The sequence below is a fragment of the Macaca thibetana genome, chromosome 14 (assembly GCF_024542745.1).
Source record: "Macaca thibetana thibetana isolate TM-01 chromosome 14, ASM2454274v1, whole genome shotgun sequence".
In the NCBI taxonomy this organism is placed as follows: Eukaryota; Metazoa; Chordata; class Mammalia; order Primates; family Cercopithecidae; genus Macaca; species Macaca thibetana.
In genome coordinates, this window is record NC_065591.1 from 121,212,139 (window position 1) to 121,238,345 (window position 26,207).

At 46.3% G+C, this 26,207-nt stretch overlaps 3 protein-coding genes across 5 annotated transcripts in view; 2 read left to right on the plus strand and 1 right to left on the minus strand.

The window, feature by feature from the left end:
- The window catches only part of APLP2 (amyloid beta precursor like protein 2), a 726,249-nt gene that overhangs the window by 449,626 nt on the left and 250,416 nt on the right, over positions 1-26,207 (plus strand). The window lies entirely within an intron of this gene.
- Positions 472-26,207, minus strand: part of NFRKB (nuclear factor related to kappaB binding protein) — a 33,456-nt gene continuing 7,720 nt past the window's right edge. For 2 of the 3 annotated variants that reach the window (XM_050755935.1, XM_050755934.1), the window contains 23 exons: positions 23,287-23,414; positions 22,418-22,592; positions 21,727-21,864; positions 21,046-21,119; positions 20,092-20,176; positions 19,101-19,281; positions 18,748-18,856; positions 18,389-18,515; positions 18,103-18,168; positions 15,146-15,225; positions 14,991-15,037; positions 13,990-14,050; positions 13,396-13,570; positions 12,042-12,148; positions 11,475-11,598; positions 11,183-11,262; positions 10,792-11,012; positions 10,424-10,694; positions 9,561-9,773; positions 6,183-6,950; positions 2,550-2,656; positions 1,641-1,776; positions 472-1,524 (listed from right to left, as the gene is read on the minus strand). In XM_050755935.1, coding sequence (XP_050611892.1) covers positions 1,399-1,524; positions 1,641-1,776; positions 2,550-2,656; positions 6,183-6,950; positions 9,561-9,773; positions 10,424-10,694; positions 10,792-11,012; positions 11,183-11,262; positions 11,475-11,598; positions 12,042-12,148; positions 13,396-13,570; positions 13,990-14,050; positions 14,991-15,037; positions 15,146-15,225; positions 18,103-18,168; positions 18,389-18,515; positions 18,748-18,856; positions 19,101-19,281; positions 20,092-20,176; positions 21,046-21,119; positions 21,727-21,864; positions 22,418-22,592; positions 23,287-23,414 — 3,599 coding nt within the window. In that variant the 3' untranslated portion in view covers positions 472-1,398. The remainder of the gene's footprint in view (positions 1,525-1,640; positions 1,777-2,549; positions 2,657-6,182; positions 6,951-9,560; positions 9,774-10,423; positions 10,695-10,791; positions 11,013-11,182; positions 11,263-11,474; positions 11,599-12,041; positions 12,149-13,395; positions 13,571-13,989; positions 14,051-14,990; positions 15,038-15,145; positions 15,226-18,102; positions 18,169-18,388; positions 18,516-18,747; positions 18,857-19,100; positions 19,282-20,091; positions 20,177-21,045; positions 21,120-21,726; positions 21,865-22,417; positions 22,593-23,286; positions 23,415-26,207) is intronic. The other variant, XM_050755936.1, reaches the window with a different exon arrangement.
- Positions 25,153-25,787, plus strand: LOC126934983 (signal recognition particle 14 kDa protein-like). The gene has a single exon (XM_050756015.1). The coding sequence runs from the start codon at positions 25,182-25,184 to the stop codon at positions 25,632-25,634; it is 453 nt and encodes a 150-aa protein (XP_050611972.1). The 5' UTR covers positions 25,153-25,181; the 3' UTR covers positions 25,635-25,787.

A 26,207-nucleotide genomic window follows, 5' to 3' on the forward strand; every position in this document is an offset into this window, starting at 1 on the left:
GTCTCTACTCTGGAGCAAGGCTCAAAAAACTTTTTTTTTTTTTTTTTTTTTTTTTTTTGAGACAGAGTCTCACAGGCTGGAGTGCAGTGGCATGATCTCGGCACACTGCAACCTCCGCCTCCTGGGGTCAAGCAATTCCCCTGCCTCAGCCTCCTGAGTAGCTAGAACTGCATGCGCACACCACCACGACCGGCTAATTTTTTGTAATTTAGTAGAGACAGGGTTTCACCATGCTGGTCAGGATGGTCTCGATCTCCTGACATTGTGATCTGCCCGCCTCGACCTCCCAAACTGCTGGGATTACAGGTGTGAGCCATCGAGCCCAGCCATAAAAAAAAAAAAAAATTTCTTAAAAGGCCATATAGGAAATAGTTTAGGCTTCAGGGCCACACAGTCTCTATGTCAACTACTCAATTTTGCCTTCGAATCTGAAAGCAGCCACAGATAATACAAACACAAATGGGTCTGGGCTGTGTTCCAATAAAACTTTATTTACAAAAACAATGGCCGGCCCCAAGAACCTGGTTTGCAACTCTTGCTCTGGAGCAGAGCAGAATGTGTACTATCTGAACTACAACAAAGTTTGTGCTGCAAAAGCAGCACCTCTGCTGTCATTCCCCTCCTCTCTGTCCACTGGCTCTGTACGTCCATGTGAACAGGCTTGCCAAGAAGGATGAAGCGGGCAGGTGAAGCTGAGGGGGCCACAATCAAGATCCCAACACCCCTATCTTTAACAGGCAGTGCCAAGAGAATCCCATTTCAGGGGACCCACTCTACCCCGCTGCCTACGGTGTCTTCCCATCTTAAAGCCTCTTGATTACTATGCAGTTACCAAGTTGGCTACCACCTTACTAAGATTCTTGCCATTTTCTTATTCTAGTCAAAAGAATAAGTCAGTTTGGTGGAGAGGGCAGCTAAAGCCCAAGTTTGTATTTGATAAAGATGTACAACAGGTTCTTTAAAAAAATAAATTACATAAAATTTTCTGGACACAAACTCCTATCCAGACCACTAGTCATGGAGAAGACCAGAAGCCAAAAAATACAATCCTCATGGAGAACCAGCTTATTCACTGTCTGTGCACTCTGCGACTGGTAATCCTTCCCTGGGGGTCTTACTCTCAGAACTCTGGCTTGTAGGACATGACTGGTACCTCCTGCAATTCCAACAGAATATTATCCTAGGTTGGTAGACAGCAGACCCTGGAACCCCGGAGTGACCCTTTCTCAGGGTGCTCCACTATGGCACGTGGCAGCAGAATCCAGGCCACTGTTGCCATCACCCCCAGCTTGGCTGCCTTGAACAGGCAAGCTTAAAAGAATGATGCAACCTCCCTGCTCCCTTCTCAGCCAGGACAGACCAGGCATGGTGTTTCATGGAAGCCATCCTCTCTCATAATCATTGTTGCTCAGGTGCCTGTTTAGGAGATGGAGCTGTAGTCACAACAACAGTGGAGACTGCTTTGGAGGAGCCAGAAGCTGTTCCCTGTTGGAGATGGGATGCAGGGACAGTCTGGATGCGCACCTGTTTGCAAAGAGAGAAGGTCAGGTCAATGGACTGCAAGTGGGCTCACCAGTTAAGAACAGCAGTGGAGTCAGAGAGGAGCCCGATAATGGCGAAGAATTTGCCCTGGGCCTTACCTGTGTGGCCTGACCTTGCTGCTGAAGCTGCTGCAACTGCTGAGCAGTGAGGAAACTAACAGGCTTATTGCCAGCAATAAGCTTAGTGCCCGCTGGCATAGTTGTGAGGATGATGTTGCGGCCCAACCCACTGAGGCTGTGGAGGGAAAGCAGGGGTGAGGTATAACAATATCGGCGGGTATTCTCTGGCCCAGATTTAGGCCATGCATTGAAGGACAACAGGGAGGTCTGTGCCAATGAAAATCCCAGCATTTCAGATTGAAATGGAACCCAATTGCTGAGACCACCTTTCTTCTAGCTTTTCCACTTCCCATAGCAGGAGAAGACAGTAATCCCAGAAGCCCCTAGTGCTCTGGATAAAATGGCCCTTGGCTCCTGGCCCTGACCAGCAGGAATAGTGGACAGGGCCCCAGAGAGGTATGCATGTCCGCAAGAAACCCTCCCCCAATAGCCACATCTCATAAGCTGCCCTGAGACTGCCGGACTGATTTCAATGTGCCCTTTATCCCTGTTTAAATCAAGGCCACAGGTGGCCCTCATTCCCTGAACTGCTTCGGTTCAGAGCTCAAATGTCAAAGCGAGGGCCACAGGTGGTCCTCACATCTAGCTGAGCCCCATCCTAGCACTCCCCACACCCTTTTCTCTCCAGCATGTATCACCACGCATGCTGCTTTATTATTACTTCTCTGTATGCTTGGAGAACAGCAAGGATTTTCATCTGTTTTAATCACGGCACCTAAAACAATACTAGGTGCTCAATAAATACCGTCGATGAGCACAATAAAGGAGAGGTGTCAAAGGAGGGACCCAGAAAGAGCAGCCACTTTGCCATTCGGTGACAAGGACTGGTAAGCCCTGCCTGCCACCTCCACCCCGAAACTGGTTCCTTCACAATGACATAGTACTTACTTGGCTCCAAGGTTGCCTTTGATGATGGGGGCTGTGACCACACTCTTGCCCTTCATTGGCTGGCTGATCACAGACAGGGGAACTGTGATCCGTGTAGGCAACTTCCCCTAGAAAGAAAAGGCAGTCAGGTTTTTAAGACAGGAGGTAAGGAAAACCAGCAAGTGTCACCTCCAGGGCATCAGGAACTGAGGAGCAAGCACTACAGATGCTGTGAGTCCCCAGAACCCAGCAGGGTCTCAAGGCTCCTAAGGTTTGGGCCCAGGAAACCCTACCGAAACTACTTATACCATAGTCAGGTGAAATCTGATCTTTTATCATCCTCTTTCATGCTACCAAAAGCAGCAGCAACCCTATCTATCTGCTTTCAACGGGATAAAACCTGTATCTGAATCACAAAGGCAGGTGTGTCCTCGCTTTAGCACAGTCCAAGATTCTGAGTTCCTTGGAGGACATGGCACAGTGCTGGGCACACAATCACTATTTGGTGAAATAAATTCGAGAAAGGACAGAGGACCTCAAGAGTTAATACCTAAAGCACACAGCTACTCACTGGAGTGCAGGGCCACTGGTGACGAACAAACAGCAGGGAGTGCTAGATTAGGGAGAGGCCATGCTCTCTGGTGCTTGCCATTTCTCCCGGAGATAAGAGAGATTAGCTAGGGGACACTAATAATAAACTCAATCAAGTGAAAAGTCCAACTCCCAAGCTAATAAAGCCGAAAAAGAATTTTTTTTTAGAAACTGAGAAGGCCTAGAGTCTTTGGGACTTAGATGGTTAAGACAGGTCACTGCGTCACCTGTTTTCAGAGTGCCTTGGTTTTAATGCTTGACTGGTAATAAAATTTATATGCAATAAAATCTTATGTAAATTAAATCTGAGTTTTAAAAAATTGAAGAGGGCTGCCTGACAGGATGCTGGGAGAGGGCATCAGCATTCCACAGAGGCAGGCTAACTCTAAGGAGACGGGCACTCAGCTGCAAAACTGCACCGCAGGTCCCTGCACCTATCTCCATGGGGTTCACCCACAGCCTGGAGCCTGTTAAAAAAGCATGCAGAGGGCAACAGGCAACAGAATTCCTTGAGATGGTACCTCCAGATACATTTACTTATGGTTTTATTTTCTTCCTCAAAATGCCTTTGTTGCTTAAAACATCTCAGACCAGTACATCACCTAGAATGATCCCTTCAGGAACTACCTAAAAAGCTGACTAGACAGTGGGAAAAAGCACCATCAGTACTTCCCGCCCCACCAAATGCTCTCCAGTTGCACCTACCCAGGTTGATTGTAACAGGACAGATGACACTTGATACAACCTTTCTATGTTAGAGGGATTCGACAGAAACAAAAGTAGATCAAGTGAGTGCAGTTTCCCCGCTTCCTTATTTCAACTTTTACGATGTGGAAACCTAAGTAACTACTTTTGTGTGTGTGTGTGTGTGTGTGTGTGTGTGTGTGTGTGTGTGTGAGAGAGAGAGAGAGAGAGAGAGAGAGGGAGTCTCGCTCTGCCACCCAGGCTGGAGTGCAATGGTGCGATCTTGGCTCACTGCAACTTCCACCTCCCGGGTTCAAACAATTCTCCTGCCTCAGCCTCCTGAGTAGCTGGGATTACTGGCACCCATCACTACACCCGGTTAATTTTTGCATTTCTGGTAGAGACGGGGTTTCACCACGTTGGCCAGGCTGGTCTCGAACTCCTGACCTCAGGTGATCTGCCTGCCTCGGCCTCCCAAAGTGCTGGAATGACAGGTGTGAGACACTGCGCCTGACCAACTATTTCTTTTTTAACCACACTATGTTAGGGTTTTCTGTTTTGGGTGTTCATTTGACTTATGTTTACATCCTTCTTCATTGCTCTGGCTTTTATCCCAATTAATGACGGTTTCCCTACATAGCTTGCTCAGTAAAGTGAAACTGTATTTTATACTGTCCACACACACCTCTCTTCTGAACAATGCTCCTTACCTAGAGGCTAAAGAGTAAACACACATGCATCCACAGACACCTGTGTGGATATGAGGATTTGGTTTATGATAACTGTAGCCTTTCAAGCTAGTGGGGGAAGCAACAGCTGATTAGTTTGGCAAATTTGAAAACTGGGAAATGAGATTTCAACTTCATCCTATTCACAAAAATATATTTCAAATGCATTAACAATTCTACTTTTTTTTTTTAAAACTCAAAGTATTTTATGAAAATAAAGGTTAACATTTTATAACCCTGGGGTAAGGAAGACACAGACACAAAACCTACCAGCCATTAAAGGAAATGCTGACAAATCTAATTAGATACAATTACAAAGCTCCGTAGAGCTACAGACTCCATCTATAAGGTTAAAAGATGACAGGCTGGAAAAGATATTTTCTATGCATATGAAGAATTCACATCCACAGATTCCGTATCTTCAGGATGTTATAAAAAGCCACCTCAAACAATATGAAAATGCCAAATACCGCAAAAGAAAAGTGGCAAAGATTTACTCCCCAGGGAGCACATGCCAACCTCCAAATGAATGGATACTCAACTTCACTCACATCAGGGATATGAAATCAAAAAAGAACCCCCTTTTCCATGAGGTTAAAAAGACGTGGTATCAGCACTGGTTAAGGTAAGGCCTAGGGGAAACAGGAGGCTTGCTGATGGGGCACACGTGGATGTGGCTTTTCAGGCAGTGCCGCTGGAGTATCTCAACTCTCCACGTGTGCACCCCCAAGGCTGGCGCTAGCACTCTCCGCTTCAGAAACGTTCACACATAAGCCCAGAAACATTCGCCACTGCCTGGTTAATAGTGGAAACACATCCTTTAGCAGAGCCCCTTCTACTGGTTGCTATACCATTAAAAAGACCCCAGTCAATATCTGCGTACGGCCTAGAATGATCATCAAGACATTTACAAAAAATAAAGAAGGCAGGCAGGGGCAGTGACTCACGCCTGTAATCCCCAGCACTTTGGGAGGCCAAGGTGGGCGGATCATCTGAGGTCGGGATGTTCGCAACCAGCATGGAGAAACCCTGTCTCTACTAAAATTCCAAAATAAGCCGGGTGTGGTGGCACATGCCTGTAATCCCAGCTACTCGGGAGGCTGAGGCAGGACAATCGCTTGAACCCGGGAGGCAGAGGCTGCAATGAGCTGAGATCGCACCAATGCACTCCAGGCTGGGCAATAACAGTGAAACTCCGTCTCAAAAATAAATAAATAAATAAATAAATAAAATAAATAAATAAAGCCAATCACAGAATATATAAAGTCTCTCATGGGTGTTTTTTAAACTACGTGTACATATATGAAAATGCTCAGGAAAAGCACTAGAAGGATAAATGCCGAACTACCAACAGCAATTAATCTTCATGAAGGGAGAACTGGAACATGGTCAGGTTTTATTTCATCTGCACTGTTCTTTACTATTTGAAAAGAATGTATGCATGTACCACACTTTGATAAATTGTGTTTCAAAGGAAAACAAAAGTCTATCAGTAAACAAATCTCTCTGGGGTAAATGAGGTGATATTTAGGGCCTCTAATTTCCACTCCTAAAAAGAAGTTTCCTAGTTTTTAGGGAGTCTCTCGCACAACGGGCAGTTGAACCTTAAGTAGTTTTCTAAAAAGGCCTAAGCTTCACCCTAGTTACTCACAGCCTGGGGCGTGGACACAACCGCGGTGCTGACGGGGACCTGGCGCACGGTGGGGGCTCCTGTGCCAATGCTGATGGGGGTGCTTGCAGTCCCAGAAGCCACAGCCACAGTCTTGGACACGGCAGCATTCATACTGGGCAAGGACACAGCTGAAGTATGGACAGTTCCAGACCCACCGGCCACCGAGGCCCCCTGCTTGGCGTGGGTTGCAACGGTGATGGTCTGGCCTGCTTTGGGAGGCATCACTCCCAGTCCCTGCACGATGCGGATCGTGGCAGCTGGTTTTGCTTCTGAAGAGGCCACTGTGCTTTTTCCCTTCTGGTCAGCCACACTCACGCCAAGAGCTGGCATCAAACGAAAAGCTGAACTTGAGGCTTCTGTTGGCTTGAGGTCAGGAGTCACTTTGACCACAGTGGTACCTGTTGGAGTGGACGAAGGGGCACTGGCTGAACTGGCCTTGGCAGGGCTATCAGCGGCATGGACTGGATTGGAAGTGACGTGTAAGGTGGCAGAGATGCCTTTGCCTGTAGTGTTGCCTCCTGTCCCGAAGAGGTCCTGGGTCAATTTGACTGTGGTAACCTGGGACTTGGCCAGCGTGGCCATCATGTCCGGAGTGATTCGCAGAACCGTCTGGCCCTTGGCATCTGTGGTGATGGAAGAGGGTGGCAGACGCAGTACATCCTTACCCTGGATGCGGAAGTTAGTGGCTGTGAGTGGAATGCTGTTGCCTGTTTGGGGCTTCACACCAAGCTGCCCAGTGATTGCCACCTGGAAGGGGAGAAGCAGCACTTACAAGGGATTCACACTAGTAAACTGGTTACAAAACACAACTAGACAAACTTCCGTTTCATGGGTAGATGTTTTGTATTTTTTTAAACTTTTTATTTTGCAAACATTCACAGAAGTAGAGAACAGTATAACAAACCCTTATAACCTTTCACCCAGCTTCAAAAATTAATACTTTGTTTTAGCTATCCCTCCCCACTGTGGTGGGGGAGGGAGGAATTAGAATATATAAAGGTAAATCCAAGATCTATTATTTTACTGATCAGTATCTCTGTACACATCTATAACCTAGAAAAGGACTTTTTGAGATGGGGTCTTGCTATGTCACTAGGTTGGAATGCAGTGGTACAATCAGAGCTTACTGCAGCCTCGAACTCCTGGGCTTAAATGTTCCTCCTGCCTCAGTCTCCTGAGTAGCTGGGACTACAGGTGTACCAGAGCCTGGCTTCCCACCTCCTAAGGCCAAGTCCCTCATGTGTAACAGATGCAAGCCTTTTAGCCTTACTCAGGGACTTCCTCTCTCTGTGGCGTGATCGATCTTCTCCCTTCTACTGGACCATGGCCATCAGAATGCAAACATGCTGTAATACCTCCCATCCTAAAAAACAACCAATCCTGGCTAACTCTACACCTCCCTCCACCTACTCCACTCCACACTCAACTCCAGTACTCTGCTCTCTTCAGAAGCAAAACTCCTCTAAAAACTACCTATAGTCACCCCTCGGTATGTGCGAGAGACTGGTTCCAGGATGCCCCCAGGCAGATACTAACATCCACGGAAGCTCAAGTCCCTTACACAAAATGCACTATCTCCATAAAACCAACAAACATCCTCCCGTGTAGGTAAATTCATCTCTAGATTACCTATAATATCTAATACATTGTAAATCCTGTGTAAATAGGTTGTATACTGTATTGGTTTTTTAATCTGTATTATTTTTTACTGTATTATTATTTTTTATTGGAGTTTTTTCCAAATAATCCATGGTTAGCTGAATCTGAGGATGTGGAACCCACAGGTACAGAGGCCGATCATACTGTCTCCACTTCCTCGCCTTACCTTCTCTTTTGAACCCATTCCCCAAAGCCACCAATCCACTGGACCAGTGAAGCCCATGCATTATCCTGATCCACCGAGTCTCATCTCACGCTGCCACTACATCTCACACCTTCCCAACTACACTTTTCTCTCTCTTGCCGTCTCCACAACTCAATTTTCTCCTGCTTCAATAAATGATGCCACCATCGATCCAAGCACCCAAGCCAAAGCCATGGATGGGGTAATTCTCACCTTCCTCCTCTCAGACCCCTACTCAAGCCACCAGCAAACTGCACTGGCTCTCCCTTCAACCACATCCAGACCCCACTACTCCCCTCCACCTCTGATGAACAGTCACTCCTATCTACAGCAGCCTTGCTTCTCACCTGGACGACTGCTACTGCCTCCTACAGGGGTTCCCCATTTCCATTCTTGTCCCCCACTGTTCCTTCTACCCAGCAGCTGGATGTTTCATTAAATGCAAACCAGATCAAGTCACCCTTGCTCACCATCTTCCAGTGGTTTCCCCTCACATTCAAATTAATTTTAAAGTCCCACATAATCTAACCGCTGGCAACCTCTCCCATCCTTATCTTCTAACACCCTCACACTTGCTCCCTATGCTCCAGCCACAATGATTTTCCTCTCGTTCCTCAATCATATTCCTGACACAAAACATCTGCACTCGCCATTCCTGGGCCTAGAATGTTTTATCTCCCAATCATCGCTTCATGGCACGCTCTTTGTTTCACCTCTTTCAAATGTCATCTTCCCAGAGAGGCCTTCTCCAATCACTCCAGCTAAAATAACACGCTACTGCTCTCCACCTGAACCTGTCTACCGACCTGCATAGCATTTATTACTATCTCACACTGAGGTACTTGTCTCTTAGCTCTATCAGAACACGAGTTCCGCGAGGGCAGGGACTTAGTCTGTTTAATGTACTATTAAATCCCCAATACTTAGGACAGTGTCTGACTTAATGTTTGTTGAACAAAAAAAAAATTACTTTATTATTATGTGGTTCCATTTCCTCATCTGTAAATAATAAGAGTGCCTACCCCATAGAGCTAAGAAGATTAGACTATTTAACAAGCAAAAAATGCTTAATGCAGTGCAGGCACACGGGAGGCACTCCTATCAGTATTAGTTGCTATACTGCTTAACGATTCTTTGAAGTTCGATGATTATTCTTTTATATTCACAACCAAGAAAGCAGAAGCAAATTCTACTTTTACAAGTGGTAAACTGAGAAGCCAATAAAATATGGCCATGGGAATTTAACTAAATGAATTCATGGAGAGTCGACTCTAAATCCAGAAACTCCACTATTAAATGCTGAATTAAATGGAATGAAACAGAAGAAACCTCTTCAGCATCTATAAAGGCTGCACTGCCTTTGGTGGGAACTCACACCTAAGTATCTATAAGCTAAGAGTCAAAGCTGACAAATCTTCTTCCCATGTGCATGCAGTCTGGCCAAGAACCTCCAGCTCCAGTGGTCCCTGCTCCAGGATGAAGGATTGAGATCCCCCTGAAAGAGCCCCACCTACCTGCTTGATGATGTTCTGTCCCGTGACGTTTTGAATGACAGCTGCCGTAGATGCACTGGGAGCAGAGGTCCCAGGAGAACTCGTGGCTGGCTTACTCACAGGGCTGGCTGTGGCAGGGAGACTTGTCACCGTGAGCCCTGTCTGTCCAGGTCCAGGCCGCTGCACAGTGGCTGCCGTAGTCTGCGCTTTGACTGGCACAGTGGCCATTACTGTCTAGTTCAGGGCATGAGGCCGAGAGCTTAATTAGACTCTAAGATGCAGACCAGCATTCTAAGCAAGAGTCTCCCTCACCGCATCCAGGAAGCACTCCTCTCAAAGAGCTTCTAACCCCACAGTGCTTAAGGCACATCACTCTCTAAAATGGACACTGTAAATGTCTTATTTGTGTACATCTTAATTTTCAGAATTTTACATTTAACATCTCATTTTATTCCTACACAGAGGACAAATACTATTTTACCCCTTTTAGAGCAAAGGAAACTGAGACAAAGAGGATATAAATCTTCTCTAAACTCACACAACTAGTTCATGGCATAGCTAAGACTAGAGGCACCGCAGAAGGAGCCTGAGATGTAGACTCACAAGGTCCGAATTTACAATCCGCCTCTACCAAGATCCTGATGTTAGGGTTCTGGGAAAACCACCAGACTCCTCTGAAGATCTGATTCTCAACACATAAACACACTATCTAACAATGCTTACACAGCTTTGAACATTAAGTGGCTTATTCTGATGAATGTCATCACCAGTAGCAATAATCTATGGCTCCCCCAGGTCCTCACCCAGACTCTGCCCATCTGACTCATCAGCCCACCTCTGGGTCTGCATCCCTGCTTCCCAGTGACCACAGCTTCCCTCTTTACCTGAGGCACTACTTTGGTCTGTGTGGCAGTGGCTGGAACCCGGATCTGCGGTCCTGCTGGCATCTGTGGCAGCGTCTGTGCTGGCCCTGCCGACTGCTGGGGAATAGCAGGAAGGCTAGGCTGGGCCACCACTCGCACCTGGGACAGTCCGGCAGAGCCAGAGTGGCTCACGACCCGGGCAGCAGCCTGAGAACTGGGTGTAGTCTGGCTGGAAGCTGGGGAAAGCATTGTTCCCAGATGTGGCATTGTTGGTGAAGACACCAGAAGAACACTATGAAGAACATCAGGGAAAGACAAAAAACAAAAACTTGGGACATGCATACAAAAGGCCTCCAGAACGAAAAAGCTGAAGAAAAGGAAGAACTTACCCTGAGCTAGACTTAGCTGGTTCTGAGACTGTGGTAGGGCCGCTTTTGTTCACCGCCGATACAGGTGGAGGGGAGATGGGAATGGCAGGCAATGCTGGTGTGGTGGGGGTTACAGGTGTGACTGGAGTGGGTGGCATACTGGAGTCACTGAGGCTCATCTGGCTCTGCTCAGAAGGGCCACTGCTAAGGACCTTTATGGAGCTCTCCTTGCTACTGGACTTCTAGAACAGAAGACAAAGAAAACTCACCTGCAGGTGTCGTGAAGATCCCCCTAAAGGCAGGGATGCCCCTACAGCTCCTGATGCCCCACACTAAGTAAAAGCCAAGCAGCTACTCTTAGTTGCCTCCATCCCAGAATCCGTAAGGCAGACACTCTCCTGAGGTCACTTACCACCTTGGATGGGGGCTTGGGTTTTTGCTGAAGGGCTTTTCTGGCTTTAGCTGCAGCTGCTTGTGCTTGGTGAATCCGCTCTGTGAACAAGAGGGGCAAGCTTCAGCCAGAGTTTAACCTTAGCGAACTAAAGACGGGCTTTGTTAAAAACCAACACCTTGCTGATGGACTGAATCCTGCCTCTACCATCTTGCCCCACCTATACACCAATGAAAAGAATAATGGAATTGGGGCAGAAAGTCAGAAAGTATCCCCAGTCGGGCTGGACACCATGCCCAGAGGCCTCACGCACCAAACTCTTCTTCACTCCGGTCACGATGCAGGTAGATCCACAGCTTTCGTCCAATGTCGTATTTCACACAAGGATCTTTCTCATAATGTAGCCGATCCAGTGCACCACTCACTACTGTATTTACCTACAAATCAGACAAAGGGAAATAAGAAACAAGTCAAGTTCAGATAACAGAAGTTATTTGGACTCCAGGGAAAAAAAACATGTCATTGTATCTAAATCACAGCTGATACAGATTCTATCTCAGCCTAGCTGCATATTTCCAATAGTTCACCAAATCGTTTGGCGAGACAATAAATGCTGTAAGACTACTGAGATATTGATCTATTTTTACTGTAAGGATACTGTGAAGTAAGTGACCAGCCTGTCCTTTACCATAAACTAAAAGAAAGCCTAGAGCCAAATTTGTGTTTCACTAACAGTAAGGGTTTTGATCACTACGCATTTTTCAAGACACGTTTTTCACTTCGCTCAGTTTTTTAAAAATTTGTTATATTTTATATTTCTTAGTAAGTTTTCTTAAATCCATTCTGGAACAAAGCAGAAGTAATCTCTTCTCCATCCTACCTGAGTGCTGGTGACATCTGGTGCAAGGAACTGGGAGTCCTTAAGCAGTTCACAGATTTCTGCCCGTGTGCCTTCTCCATTAGGCAGTCGAGCCGCAGCGTCCCGAACTGATGACATGAGAAAGCACAGTCCACAAGTCAGGCAGGATTCCTACAGAGGTACAAGCTCCCCTACCTGCCGTGGTGGGCAACGCTCCCTGGGGCTCCTGCTCCTCTACCTTCCCTGACGCCAGATTAGGTGCACTCTGCCCTCCAGCAGCAGGCAGCTCAACCACTGGCGTTCCCTACACACTTGTCTTTTTTTTTTTTTTTTGAGACACAGTTTCGCTCTTGTTGCCCAGGCTGAGGTGCAAGGGCATGATACATCACTGCAACCTCCACCTCCCAGGTTCAGGCAATTCTCCTGCCTCAGCCTCTCGAGTAGCTGGGATTACAGCCGTGCACCACCATGTCCAGCTAATTTTTGTATTTTCAGTAGAGACAGGGTTTCACCACATTGACCAGGCTGGTCTTGAACTCCTGAACTCAGGTGATCCGCATGCCTTGGCCTCCCAAAGTGCTGGGATTACACACATGAGCCACCACATCCAGCCCCTATACATTTTAAGAGTTACTTTTAGGTAACACCTTAAGAATTCAGAGGGCCTGTGAACTCAGGTGGGAAGCAAAATTACATTTTTAACTGAAATTAAACACTTCCTTCAATTATGAACAAAGGGAACAAACGATATACTGGCAGTGCTGTGATGGTGTAATGGAAATCAAACATTTTCATATATTACAGCTACTGCAGATAGCTAAGAATATCATTTATACTCATCACTACTTGGAAATTTCAAGAAATGTCAGACCTCATGCTAGATCTTGTCATATAACATCATAGTAACAACACATATTTTGGCACCATAAACTTGTTTTAACATTTTGATAACTATTTCAAAACAAATGGTCTCTTTTGTAACTGTATTTTATTTTATGCATTTAAAAGCATAATTCTGAGAAGGGGTCCACAAGTTCCACCAGATTGCCAAAGAGATTCCTGGCATTCAAAAAGGTAAGAATCCTCACTGTTAAATGAAGCACAGCCTGGAGGAAGCAAATTCCTATATTTAACCTATTAGCTGGTCTGGGAGCAACTCCTAACTGAACGTAAACGTAAGCCCAGACTTGAGGAGAAGACTGGGAGCTGAAGATGTCCCCTTCAGCTCCCAAACTCCAACACTTCAAAAAACTATGCCTTGTTCTCAAAGTCTACCCTGGCTGGAGGGGTGTGGAGAGGACAGAGTTCAGAGTTGATAAGAGAAAAGCTGCACGGTGAAGAAAGGGATCTCTGATAAGCAGCATGTGCCACCTACCGAGAGACAGAATGGTAACGTAGGCAGGCCGGTCGGAGCGCAGCAGGGAGTGCTCCCGAGCCTTGTTGAGCGAGGTCTCCTTGTCAAACACGCCCTTCACTGGCCCCACCACAGACTCAAAGCCGTGCATGCGAAAGGTGAACGCCTTATGGGGTTGGCTATACCGGTAACGCTCCTACCAAGAGACAAGGGACAAGGCTCCTGGTCAGAATTAGTGGGGTTCTCTCTCGGGCTTTCTTACAATATAAGCAGATCCACATGGAACAATTAAAACAGGAAGGAACAAGTGATTCTAGTAGGAATGCTCAGCCAACCACAGTGGAAACAGGACGGCTCTCAGAGCCAGTCACTGAGCAGATGGACAAGGAGGTAATATAAAGGCACTTTGCTACCTGGAAGATGAGATCATGCAAGTATTTCTTACTCCCCTTCCCCACAGTTTCCACCCCCAACAAGTAATCCCAGCCAACAGAAGGTCTAAGGGGAAGGGTATGAGTTTCTTGCAAGAAGGCAGATGCAGGAGAGTCAGGCTGAGCTTCTCCCTGCACGGCTCACAGAGGCAGAGACTCCCACTGGCTTTTAGGTACTTCTTACCTGCTCCTGAAAAACCCGCTTCTCCTCCCCTGTGCTGGGCCGCACCACATAGTCAGTTCTTCTGGAATATAAAAAATTCTGTATCAACCCTGAGAGCTGGCATGTGTGTCAGACCCACTGCCCCTGCTTCAGAACCATTCCCACTATGACATGGAAAGATGTCCCTCAAGAAGCACTCAACTCTTACAAAGGAGAAGAGCCCACTTTCCAGCTCCTATGAAGGAAATCCTGTTGGTATTTACAAAATCACTTGATTGTTAGAAATCCAGAAAGGTACTGGGTGGATAGATGGGCAAGAGGCTGACATCTTTACCTATTGTTTTCAATATTGCTGCTAAGTAGGTCCATTCTAATGGCAACAAACAATTCGGCCTTAGAGGAACAAAGGGCTTCAGGTGCGTTAGATAAGGGTTATTTTTCTACCTCCAAGGAAAGTACCCAGGGGCTTGAGATCTACACCTCTATTACATGAAGAAAAAGTTCTGCCGCACTTAAGACTGAGCCTCTGTCTGGTGTCAGAAAACTACGGAACTATGCCAGGACAGAAACAGAAACGTGGGACAATGTGATATAAAGAGCCTAGGACTAAGAGTCAGGAGATCTAAGTTCTAGAAGGTTAGTCCTACTGCTAACCTTCAGCAAGTCACTTAACTTCATGCTTCCATTTATTGGACTAAGGTGGCCTAGATGAATAATTCTCAAGTAGGAGCCCAGGGAGGAGTACACATTAAAAAAGTATGTCCACCTACAAAGGAGATTATATGCCCCTTAGAGGCTCTCCTGCCAGCCCCTCTCTCCATCAGACCCCATTCCACAAGGAGTCCCGCTCACTCAGGGGGTGTGGCCTGCCTCAGTATGCCAAGTCAGGAAGAACCAGGGGACTCCTCAGAGCTCTGAAGCCCATTACAGCTCTAGCATACCAAGAAGTATCAACAAAACCAAGGCAGTATCTGAACTACAGTTTCCCGGGACACCACCCACCACTAGAGTATTGTACTCACACCCGAGGGACAGGTGTCGTGGCATCTGAGCTGTCTTCATTTTCTTGCTGGAGAAAAAGAAAACGTTGACAGGTAACTGGACTAAAGAATTCGGGCAAACTTAAGAGCTCTGGAAACCTAGTGAGAAGGATCTGGTATTTCTTAAAAAACCATACCTTACAGAAGGCCTGATCTTTGGTCTCTAGCCATAGCTGGAAGAGGGCAGCTAATTCCTTTTCATTATCTTGGGATTGGCCTATTAGAGGAATAGAGATAAAAAATAAGGTCTAAGGTATTACTGAGAATCCTGCTTTCTCTTTACTAGCTTTATCTACACCACAGGGAGATTCTATCAGGAGCTGTAACAACAATCCTTCACACAGCCACTGCCTTCCAGCTGGTGGAAATCAGCCTGGACCACCGCTCTTGGATGCCATCTAATCAAATCATTCACTCTGTAGGCATCTGCTGAGTACCCACTGTGCCACGCATTGCATGTGAAGCTAAGGTTACTCAGTGAATTCAGTCTCCACCCTCACAGGAGTTTACGGTCAAGTGAGGAAAGAGCACACGTTTCAAAATCAATTCAAAAGGTGGTAGGCATCACAAAAGATGTAATGATAGCTTATACCAAGGTAATTATTCTATTTTTGTAGGTAAGAACGGTTTCTGGCTATTGGGGCACAGAGAAATTCTATTCACTAGCATAGCAGTTAAGATCCTGGGGCAGGAAAAAGCTTGACTTCCCATGACCCGCCTAGAAAGAGATAAGCCCTGTCTCCTGTGCCCTCCTCTGAGGTCACTCTGTTCAGGCTGTCTGAGACCCTGATGGCACCTGTGTCTCCTGCCCAGGTTAGAAGCCACAGGATAATCATCAGCCAGGTTTGCTTATGTGATGAATACAGCTGCCCTTCTCAAAGGGGCTGTTTATCTTTGTTTTCATAGTCAATACACAATATCACTATTTGCAGAAAGCTCTCAACAATGGCAGAGTAGCTTCAACTAAAGCACCTGGCCGACAAGCTTCAAATGCTTATCATCTGGCCCTGCATGAAACAGTCTGCCAGGCCCAGGTATATGTGTTCCCTCCATGGCTACTGCAGCCTGACTGACGGGGGGAGTGCTTGCAGTCAGCTACCATCATCACCTTCAGCTCACGGTGGTTTCACCTCCACTGTTCCACTAGGGACTCATGCTCACTGAAAAATTCACAACTTCCTCCATGTTCACAAATCTTTAGTCTTTGTCTTACTGAATCTTTTAGGAACTATGGAGGAAAATGACCACTCCCCACTTCTCAGGCGCTCCTATCTCCTGGCTTCCAAGACTCTGGAAAACCCTGTTCCAGGCTTTCCCCACCTCCACAGTCCCACCCCCCGCCCACACTCTCATGCCCTCACTCAGACCCTCTGCCGTGAAGAGCCCTTCTCCACCCTCTCTCCTCACTCTGTGCTTCCTCCCCAGGTAACAGCATCATCGGTGCCCTGCACCAGACACATGCTAACACTCTCCCTCTTAAACTCTCTGGTCTGAATTCTAAACCCACACATCCTACTGTCCACTCAACAACTCCACTGGAATACCTCAAACGCAGCTCTAAAACTAAAGTCAGGCTGGGTGCAGTGGCTCACACCTGTAATCCCAGCACTTTGGGAGGCTGAGGTCGGTGGATCACCTAGGCTCAGGAGTTCAAGATCAGCCTGGGCAACATAGGGAAACCTCGTCTCTACTAAAAATATAAAAAACAGCCAGGTATGGTAACGCACGCCTGTGGTCCCAGCTACTCAGGAGGAGGAGGAGGAGGAGGCAGGAGAATCGCTTGAGCCCGGGAGGCAGAGGTTGCAGTGAGCCAAGATCGTGCCACTGCACTCCAGCCTGAGGCACAGAGCAAGACTCGGTCTCAAAAAATAAATGAATAAATAAATAAATTTTAAAAACTAAACTCGGGATCTCCACCCTCCAAATCCAGACCTCCACAGCTGCTACCTGCACAAAAAACACCTTCCTCCACCAGCTGCAAATCTAGCAGGAGCCGTGCCTCACACCATTCTCCTTCACTCCCCACAGCCAAGCCACAACCAAGCCCACCTAAATCGTTCTCCAACGTATCCATCCTCTCCCGTGTCTAAATTACCATCAGCTCTCATAGCCTGTGGGTTGCGTGACTATTTTAGATCACATCTTCCCCATGGAAAGGTTCTAACTCCTCCACCTCGAATGCTGCTGCCTCCCCTCTGCCTGCCTGGCTCGGTCCTATTCATCACATACCTCTGCTCAGACGCTGCTTCCTCAGCAAGGTCCTCCCAACTCTGCAACTACATCAATTCCTATTATACTTTTCCTTTACAGAAAGGATCAGTTTGTCATTAAATCTAAATAAGTATTTGTTCCCCAAACAGACCTTAGGCCCTATGAGAGGAGCGCACTGTCTCAGAAGCCATTGTATCCCCCCAGCACCTAACAACAGTGCCTGACACCTAGAAGCTGAATAAATGTAATAAATAACGAATGGATGAGTCTACGGTTTTCATAACCTGCTCTCCATACACTTCTCCACAGACCACTCAGCACAGAGAAGTGCCTGTGAATTTCAACAGGAAACCAACACGGATTTCTCTCTTTTCACCATCACCAGGCAACAGCCTCCAAGTGACTTCAGATGCATGTTATGACAACTTACACACTAAGTGGGCTTTATAAACTTAAAAATCAGGACTCTGTTCTTTAGAAACAATTTACTCGGGGCTGCTGCACATTCTCCTCAATAGCAAAGCCCACTTTTAGGAAAGAAAAATATTTATAATTACAAATTAATCCAAAGTCATTGGTATGATTAATATAAATGTTGACGCTCTTGCAAAATACCCTTGCAGATTTAAATTTAGCCATCACCAGACTACATCATACAGAAAGGGTATTCCTTCCATCTCAGCACTGGTCCAACCAGAGGAGTCAGTTAACCCACCTTGAGAGTACAAAAGGGTCTTGAAGGACTCCTTCCCAGAGCAAAATAAGATCTAATACTGCTTTTTTAAACCAATCTGCAGGACCATATTGATTGGAAGGCAAAGAAACTTAGGGGAAGAAACGGGAGGATGAAAACCTGTAGGGGTAGGTAACACGGATTACTCACCAAGCAACTTCCACTGTTGGGTTTTCTCTTTGAATTCAACAAATGGAGAGAAACTGGAAGGAACAGCTGCAAGAAATGGACCACATAAATAAGCCATACAGGTGCATCCCTGAACTCTGAAACAGCTTTTGAGTGTTCCACAGTGTATTAGAAAAGCAGGAACCTTCAAGGCATAGCATTATGCAAAGGCATAATGGATTACAGGAGTAAAGCTGCAGTTTATTCTGACAATTAATTCGACGAAAGGGGGAAAAAAATACTGACCCTACAAAAAAAAGCACCTTACCTCGACTTTCTCCAGCAAGATACTGCAGGGCTGGTAGTACCAACTCAGCCCAGTTGGGGGCCGCAGAGAACCAGCTGTTGAGGGAGCTGGCTGGTGATGACTGCCAATCCAAAACTCGCTCCTCTAGCTGAGGGAAAGCAAAGGCAGAAGCCAGTTAGACTTCTCTTCTATACCAGCAATTCCACACAAGTGCCACCACAAGCTGGGGCATATGCATCCGGAGTTTGTCCAAATCACAAAGCAAGTTAACTAGAGAGCTTTGAGAGGAACCCAGACTTCCACTTCTCAAGCTATAGACTATTCAGGATTTGAACTCTTTGAATACTCTAATGTACCTCCAACTTTTCCAAAATGCTTACCATAGGAAGGCTAGCCTGACTCTCCAGCAGCAAGATCTCTAATAGAAGAGAGAAAAAGCTGGAAGATATTTCATTGATTCCAAGGCAAGGCTTGAGGTCTTCAAGGGGCCTAATGAGGGAAGAAAAATAAAAGAATCAAAAAGACCAAGAACACATCCCTAGATTGATTCAGGCCCCCAAGCCTCCTAGCAGTCACAAAAGAGTTCAAGAAAGGAGCAAACAACACATTTTCCCAGCAGTATCCCTGGGACTCCAGGTCTACAAGTCCAACACACTTACAGCTACGACAAGCCCTGGGGGCCAGGGCACACCCATTCACCCTGAGAATTACAGAATCTCTGTTGCTCACTTACTCCTCCTTGATAGCAGGAATTGCCAGCGGAGAGGGGGCCTGTGAGAGAGATGCAACCCCTTCAGTACTGCTTAGAGGCTCAGCCAGGTCCTCTACCTCTGATTTGATCGTTTTTATTTTCTTCTTCTTCTTTTCCTCTTTTTCCTTAACCTTTTTTTTAAGGACAGCCAAGTCATATAAGGCTGGGAAGGAAAAGTAACACCAGTCACAGAAATGTATCTCCTACACAGGGAAGTGAGGGGTCTTATCTGCATATTCTTTTCCCAAGGCCCACCAAAGATAGAAGTCTCAGTAATAAAACACTCAATGAAACCAAATGCAGTGAGTGATTTACCGTTGTTTTTTTTTTTTTGAGACAGGATCTCACTCTGTTGCCCAAGCTGGTGTGCAGTGGTGCAATCGTAGCTCACTACAGCCTCAACCTCCCTGGCTGAAGCGATCCTCCCACCTCAGCCTCTCAAGTATACGGCTTAATTTTAATATTTATTATAAAGAGCTGATAGGCCTGGCACAGTGGCTCACGCCTGTAATCCCAGCACTTTGGGAGGCCGAGGTGGGTGGATCACGGGGTCAGGAGATTGAGACCATCCTGGCTAACACAGTGAAACCCCATCTCTACTAAAAATACAAAAAATTAGCCAGGCATGGTGGCGGTCGCCTGTAGTCCCAGCTACTTGGGAGGCTGAGGCAGGAGAAGGGTGTGCACCCGGAAGGCGGAGCTTGCAGTGAGCCCAGATCGCACCACTGCACTCCAGCCCGGGCGACAGAGCAAGACTCTGTCTAAAAAAACAAAACACAAACAACAAAAAAGCTAATGCTCTGTTGTGCTGATTTTACATTCATTTCCCACCTGTAAGCCCATAAGAGGTAATAATAAAGGTTACCAGCATGAAGGAGGCCATGGTTTCATTTATTTGTGCCACATGCTATGGGCTCATGCAACTAAACACCATAGTCAGATGAAGGCTCCTAGAGGGCGCCCAGTCATTTACCTGCGAGAGAGCCCTTCCTGCCGGCATTTACTCGAGTCATGATGTCATTGAGGGTCAGGTCCCCTGTCAAAAGGTCCGGGTGATCCTAGATGTGATATCCAAAATTTGGTCATGGAGGCCCAAAAAGGAGCAAAAACTAAGGTGATTTTGCAAATTTATGTAACAATTAGATGTTAGGTACACTTGGGGAAATCACATTGAATAAAAAATATAGAGAGATAAAACTATTCAATTTTTCCCTATCATATCCCCATTTAATTTAAAAAAACAAACTTGATACTGGCGCATAGAACCCAGTCCCAACCTTCCTATCATTCAGCATTTAGTTATAAAGCTCTTCTGCATTCCTTGTCTCATGTGCTCTGCAAACAGTCTTGTGAAGTATTAATATGTTTTACAAAATGTGGAAATAGGGTTTAGAGAGGTATCACAGTAACTAGAAAAGAGAGAGTACTGACTTCCCATGTGGGGTTCTTCCCCTCTCACCTCCTAGCCTTAGAAGGACTGTCTTTTCTTCTCAAAAAGGCATCATCTTTTCTCCACTAAACTCTCTGAGGTGCTAGCTAGCTACCTCAACTTGGTAGCATGGAATAATGGAAACAGTAAAAAGTGGGACAAACCCAGGGCCCGACTCCTGGCTCTGCTGCTTACTGGCTATAGGACCAATGACAAGCTCCCTAACCTCTCGAGCACTGTTGAGGTGGAAACGACCATTCCTATACTCGACAGTGTCACTGTAACAATTAACGCAGACAACACATTCAGCAGGCCCTGTGAAGTCAAAGCCCCCACGCCTCACATCGTTGATGCCAGCCAGCCTCATCGGCTGGTCCTGTGCCCACATGGTAGGGAGGACATACAAACAAGGCAGTGATGCCCCGTGTCTTCCTCAGGACAGCCAATCCTGAAACATCAGGCTGAAAACCACACGGCCGCAAGCCCTGCCCATCTTACTGGCTGATGTTTCCGCTTCTCATGGTGCTTCTTTAACATAATCTTCAGGTCACTGTCCCCCAGTTCTATTTTATCTGAGAAAACAAACCAAACCACATTCACTACCATGATTCTCCAATTTACATCTTTCTGGTCACTTGTCCAAAGAAAGATATTTCTGAGTTTCCCTTCTGACACCTGTGAACTACAAGTACCAAAAATCTTTAAAGTCACAGGATCAACACTTCCACTTCTCCATACATTGGTAATAAATGATTTCAGTGACTCTGCTGGTCCTAAAACACACTTAAGGTTCTTAACATTCTTCTTTGCTTCCTATTCCAAATAAAAACTCTTCTCCAAACTCACAGCCACTCTGGAGAATGGCTTGGCTCTGGTTATTCCTTTGTCCTCTTACTGAACTGTCCCTTCGTACTGCTGTTTCAAGATTTTGCTTTCTTTAGCCCAAAATATCAGCTTCTGAGAAGAAATTTTAAAACAAAGGAAAAAAGGCAGGCCTATGTCCAGATGTAAAAAATATAGTAAAATGGTACAAAAACTTTACCAAACAAATCGCCTAGTTCCAGGGAGCTTTGTTTTCCTGGCAGTTAGGAATCTGCCCCCACCCACCTCCCTCTAAAGGAGTTTTCAGGTCTCCACTGCAATGTCCCAGAATGGTGACGGCGGCAACTCGGTTCTCACCTGCAGTTTTCATATCCGTGGTTGAAAGTGTGGGCACCACCCTCAGGGGCACCGCAGGACTAGGAGAACGTGCTGGAGAGCTCGGAAGCCATGAGCTGAGATCTTCAAAAGAAAATTGTTCTTGTAAATCCAACGTGGCTGTGGACTCCAATAGGGGAGATTGGGTAAGTGGCCATTTGGGTTCAACAAGGCTAAGCCAACAACATGGAGGCCAGGGTTCCACACTCCTTTCTGACCCTTCCCCAGAGGAGCTGGAGCACACTTAGGCCATCTAACGGCTCTTCCAGGAAGAGAGACTTCAACAGAGTGCTGGGGTCGCACTGCAGCAGGCCGACAGCCACTACTACTCTCCTGTAAGGGGAAAACAGTTCTCTCAAGTGGCAAATGGGACCAGTCAGGCCCACTGCGGAGAACCCTGTCATGCAGGCAGTCGCCTGGCGGACTCTCATCTAAGCTCAAGCGCCACAAGGCCATGAGGGTGAAAAAGGCCATGTAGTCACTCCCCATCTGACGGCAATGCCTTAGCAACCCAAAGACCAAGGCCTTCCGAGCCCCGCTATCCACCCCAGACCAAGACAACTCAAGAGGGTTTCTCTGCCGGGGAGATAAATGGCTACCACTGGCTCCAACCGGACAAGCGGCCGGTATCAATCCAATACCCCAGCTACCCCAAGTGCCCGAGGACACTCACCCTCTTCATCAGATGACAGGGCTGTGTCACCACACTCCTCTTTCACTTCCCTCAAGACCTTCAAGTAGCGCTGCTGGGTCCGCCACTCCCGCTCCTCAGGAGTGCGGGATGGTGAAGGCCGTTTCTGCCGGAAGGGAAGGGCGGGGCCGCTCCGCCGGGCCATCTCCAGCAGATCCTAGGAAGAGATCAGGTGGGGGTACACGTCATCATCCAAGACCTGTTCTGGAACAATGAACACTCTACAAGTCTACGTTTTCTTCAGTGTGAAGCCCAACTCCCTTCCTCCAGATCACAAAGAAAGATACACATATATATCAACACATCCAAATAAAAAAAACCTGTATTGATTACATGAAGAAAAATCCCAAATCTGAGTGAAGTGCTCTACTAGGAATGAATACTTTTTTATACTAGACACCCAAGTATTTCTATACCAAAGCTTAAAGGATGACTTAAAACCCAAACAACTTTGCCTCTAAGAATTTCCAGCGGCCATTGGGCCTATTATGCTACCATCCATCACAGCGTTCGGAGGCCCGTGCACACCTTCATATCCATTCCAAGGAATCCTGGCTTCCCTTAATAACCCATGATGGATCCCAAATCCATCTGTTTATCTTGGTAAACACTGAAGCTACTGTAATTTCGTCAATTTTAAGAAGCACTTTTTTTTATGTTTTAACATCTCTGAAATCGGGACACATTTGAAGTTTATCATAAGAAAGGATGGCATAGCTTAACTGTGTTACAGATTAATCGGTAGCATTTTTTCTTAGTGGCAACTTTTGCGTTTTGCACCTGAAATGCTTCTTGAAGTCATGATACCTGTGACCAGCCACATTCTATATCCAGTTCCCAGCACTACTTACACTCCGAGAAGCAAGAATTTGCTTCAGCAGCCGATGGAAATACTGCTGCTGGGAGTTGAGGTAGCGCTTGTACTGTGACTTGAAGCATAGCTGCCGGTACTTGACCACCTCGGGGTTAAAGTGTCCATCTTAAAAAAATAAAGGTATATATATACATCAGTCAACAAATATACATCATCAGTCAACAAATATATTGAATGAGTGCTTAACATGGTAAACTCTGTACCACAAAACTTAAGGGAAAAGTGAACATCTAAGAGAATCAGGAAACAGAACCAAAAGTAAGTGTGCTGAGAGGCAATGACAGCTCATTTAAGGCTGATGACCATCATAGCCACAGTAATGCAACTGTCTTCAGCAACACTAGAACTCATACGTGGCATGGGTCAGAGTGGAATATGCAGGAAGTCCTGCCTTGACATTCCTCACTTGTATCCTTACCAGACTGCCATACTGTTCTGGGGGAAACATGCCAGCACAAGAGACAGTGCTACCATTATGGAAGGTCACTTACAGAGCCCCTCTAAAGCCAAGTGGGTCTCCCTGACTTCTGCTCTACCAGAGGAGACAGTGCACCCTCAGCTGTAGTGAAACAGATCTCCGACAACCATAGAGGGGCATTCCTTTTCACACTAGTAACCCACCAAAGGTGGCAATGTTCATTTTAAAGCCTTAAAATAATGAGATTTCAGATTATAAGCCTGCTCTCTCTGGTCATTAGCAGCTGTCAAGTTGCCGAGTTTAACAGAATTCAAGATGTGCTGCTCATTCAGGGCCTTGTGTCAGAACAAAGTCACCCTGGAAAGGAAGGGGAAGAGGCTTCCTTGGCTCCTCTCCATGGTACAGAAAGCAACTGTAACTTAAAGAGTGGTCCAAACCATCCTGCAACTCCCAATATAATAACTGATGCGGTTGAGAATCACCCATGGAAGCAAAAACCACTGGGTAAAACAAAGGCTTTTGGAAAATGAGACTATCACATGACCCATGATCCTAAAGTATCATCCCACAGTGCTTCTTTATGATAAAGGAAAGAAAGTACCTTTATCTTGCTTGCTTACAAGTATCTTGCTTGCTTACAAGCAAGAGGTATGGCAGACACCACTTAACCAAGTGATCACATGTGGCTTTACCAAAATGGAAAAACTGACACCACGTGCCTCCTGAGGTGACACAATGGGAAAGACCACATTTCCTATATCGTATTCTTGCCGAAAGCCTTTAACCCAATCTAAAGAAGAGAAAACACAATGACAGACTCCCAGGAAGCAGGACATTTTATAATTGAAGTGTCCTGGCTCTTCAAAAATGTCAGCGTACTGAAAGACAAAAACAAAAGGGGCAAAGGGCCCTAGATTCAAAAAGCTAGAGACATAAGGCCCACGCACAATGCATGAACCCTGAACAGATCCTGGATTTACACAGCCACTCTAAAGGACACTGCAGGAACAATTAAGAAAATTAGAACACGAAGGCCGGGCGCAGTGGCTCATGCCTGTAATCCCAGCACTTTGGGAGGCCAAGGCTGGCGGATCATGAGGTCAGGAGATCGAGACCATCGTGGCTAACACGGTGAAACCCTGTCTCTACTAAAAACACAAAAAATTAGCCAGGCCTGGTGGCGGGCCCCTGTAGTCCCAGCTACTCAGAAGGCTGAGGCAGGAGAATGGCGTGAACCCAGGAGGTGGAGCTTGCAGTGAGCTGAGATTGCGCCAGGTGACAGAGCGAGACTGTCCCCCCCAAAAAAAAAAAAGAAGAAAACTTGAACATGAAATAGCCTATGATATTATCTGCTCAATGTAAAATTCCTTGTGTGTGGTAACAGGGCTGTCATGATATGGGAGAGTGTCTGTTAAGAGACATGGACATGCGGAGTCAAGCCAAGCGTCGCCGCGATGGTATTGTTGGAGAGCGAGCAGTTTCTGACGGAGCTGACCAGACTTTTCCAGAAGTGCCGGACGTCGGGCAGCGTCTATATCACCTTGAAGAAGTATGACGGTCGAACCAAACCCATTCCAAAGAAAGGTACTGTGGAGGGCTTTGAGCCCGCAGACAACAAGTGTCTGTTAAGAGCTACCGATGGGAAAAAGAAGATCAGCACTGTGGTGAGCTCCAAGGAAGTGAGTAAGCTTCAGATGGCTCATTCAAACCTACTGAGAGCTAACATGGATGGGCTGAAGAAGAGAGACAAAAAGAACAAAACTAAGAAGACCAAAGCAGCAGGAGTGGCGGCAGCAGCGGCAGTAGCAGCAGCAGCAGCACCTGCCGCAGCAGCAACAGCAGCAACAAGAGCAACACCAGCAACACCAGCAGCAACAGCAGCAACAGCAGCAACAGCAGCACAGTAAAGGGCACAAATTTCCTGCTTTCACCAATTAACGACTGAATTGCTATTTTTTCCTTTTGGCCACATAGCTAGGTTTCTGGTTCCCCCACAGTAGGTGTTTTCACATAAGATTAGGGTCCTTTGGAAAGAACAGTTGCAGTGTTTACAGGGTAGCTGTGGTAAGAATCTAGTTTATTTTGCATTTGGCTAATTGGTCTGTGTTGCATGGTTATATTCTCCTGGATTCTAGATTAAGTCTCTGTAGGCATCTCTGTGAAGAGCAAGCTATCATTAAACATGTCTGTTTATCAAAAAAAAAGAGACATGGACACGCTCAAGTGCTTGGCAGTGAACTGTCACATCTTCTGCAGCAAAAAGTATGTGTGTACCTAAACACACACACACACACACACACCTTGATATGTGCAACAAAGCAAATGGCAAGCTCTTTTAAAAAATTTTTAAAGACTAGGCATGAAGGCACCTCTAGTATGCTGGAAATGTTTTTTTTCTTTATGTAGATGCTGGTTACACAGCTGAGATCATATTATGTACTCTCTATATAAGTCAATAAATTTTATTTTTTGAAACACAG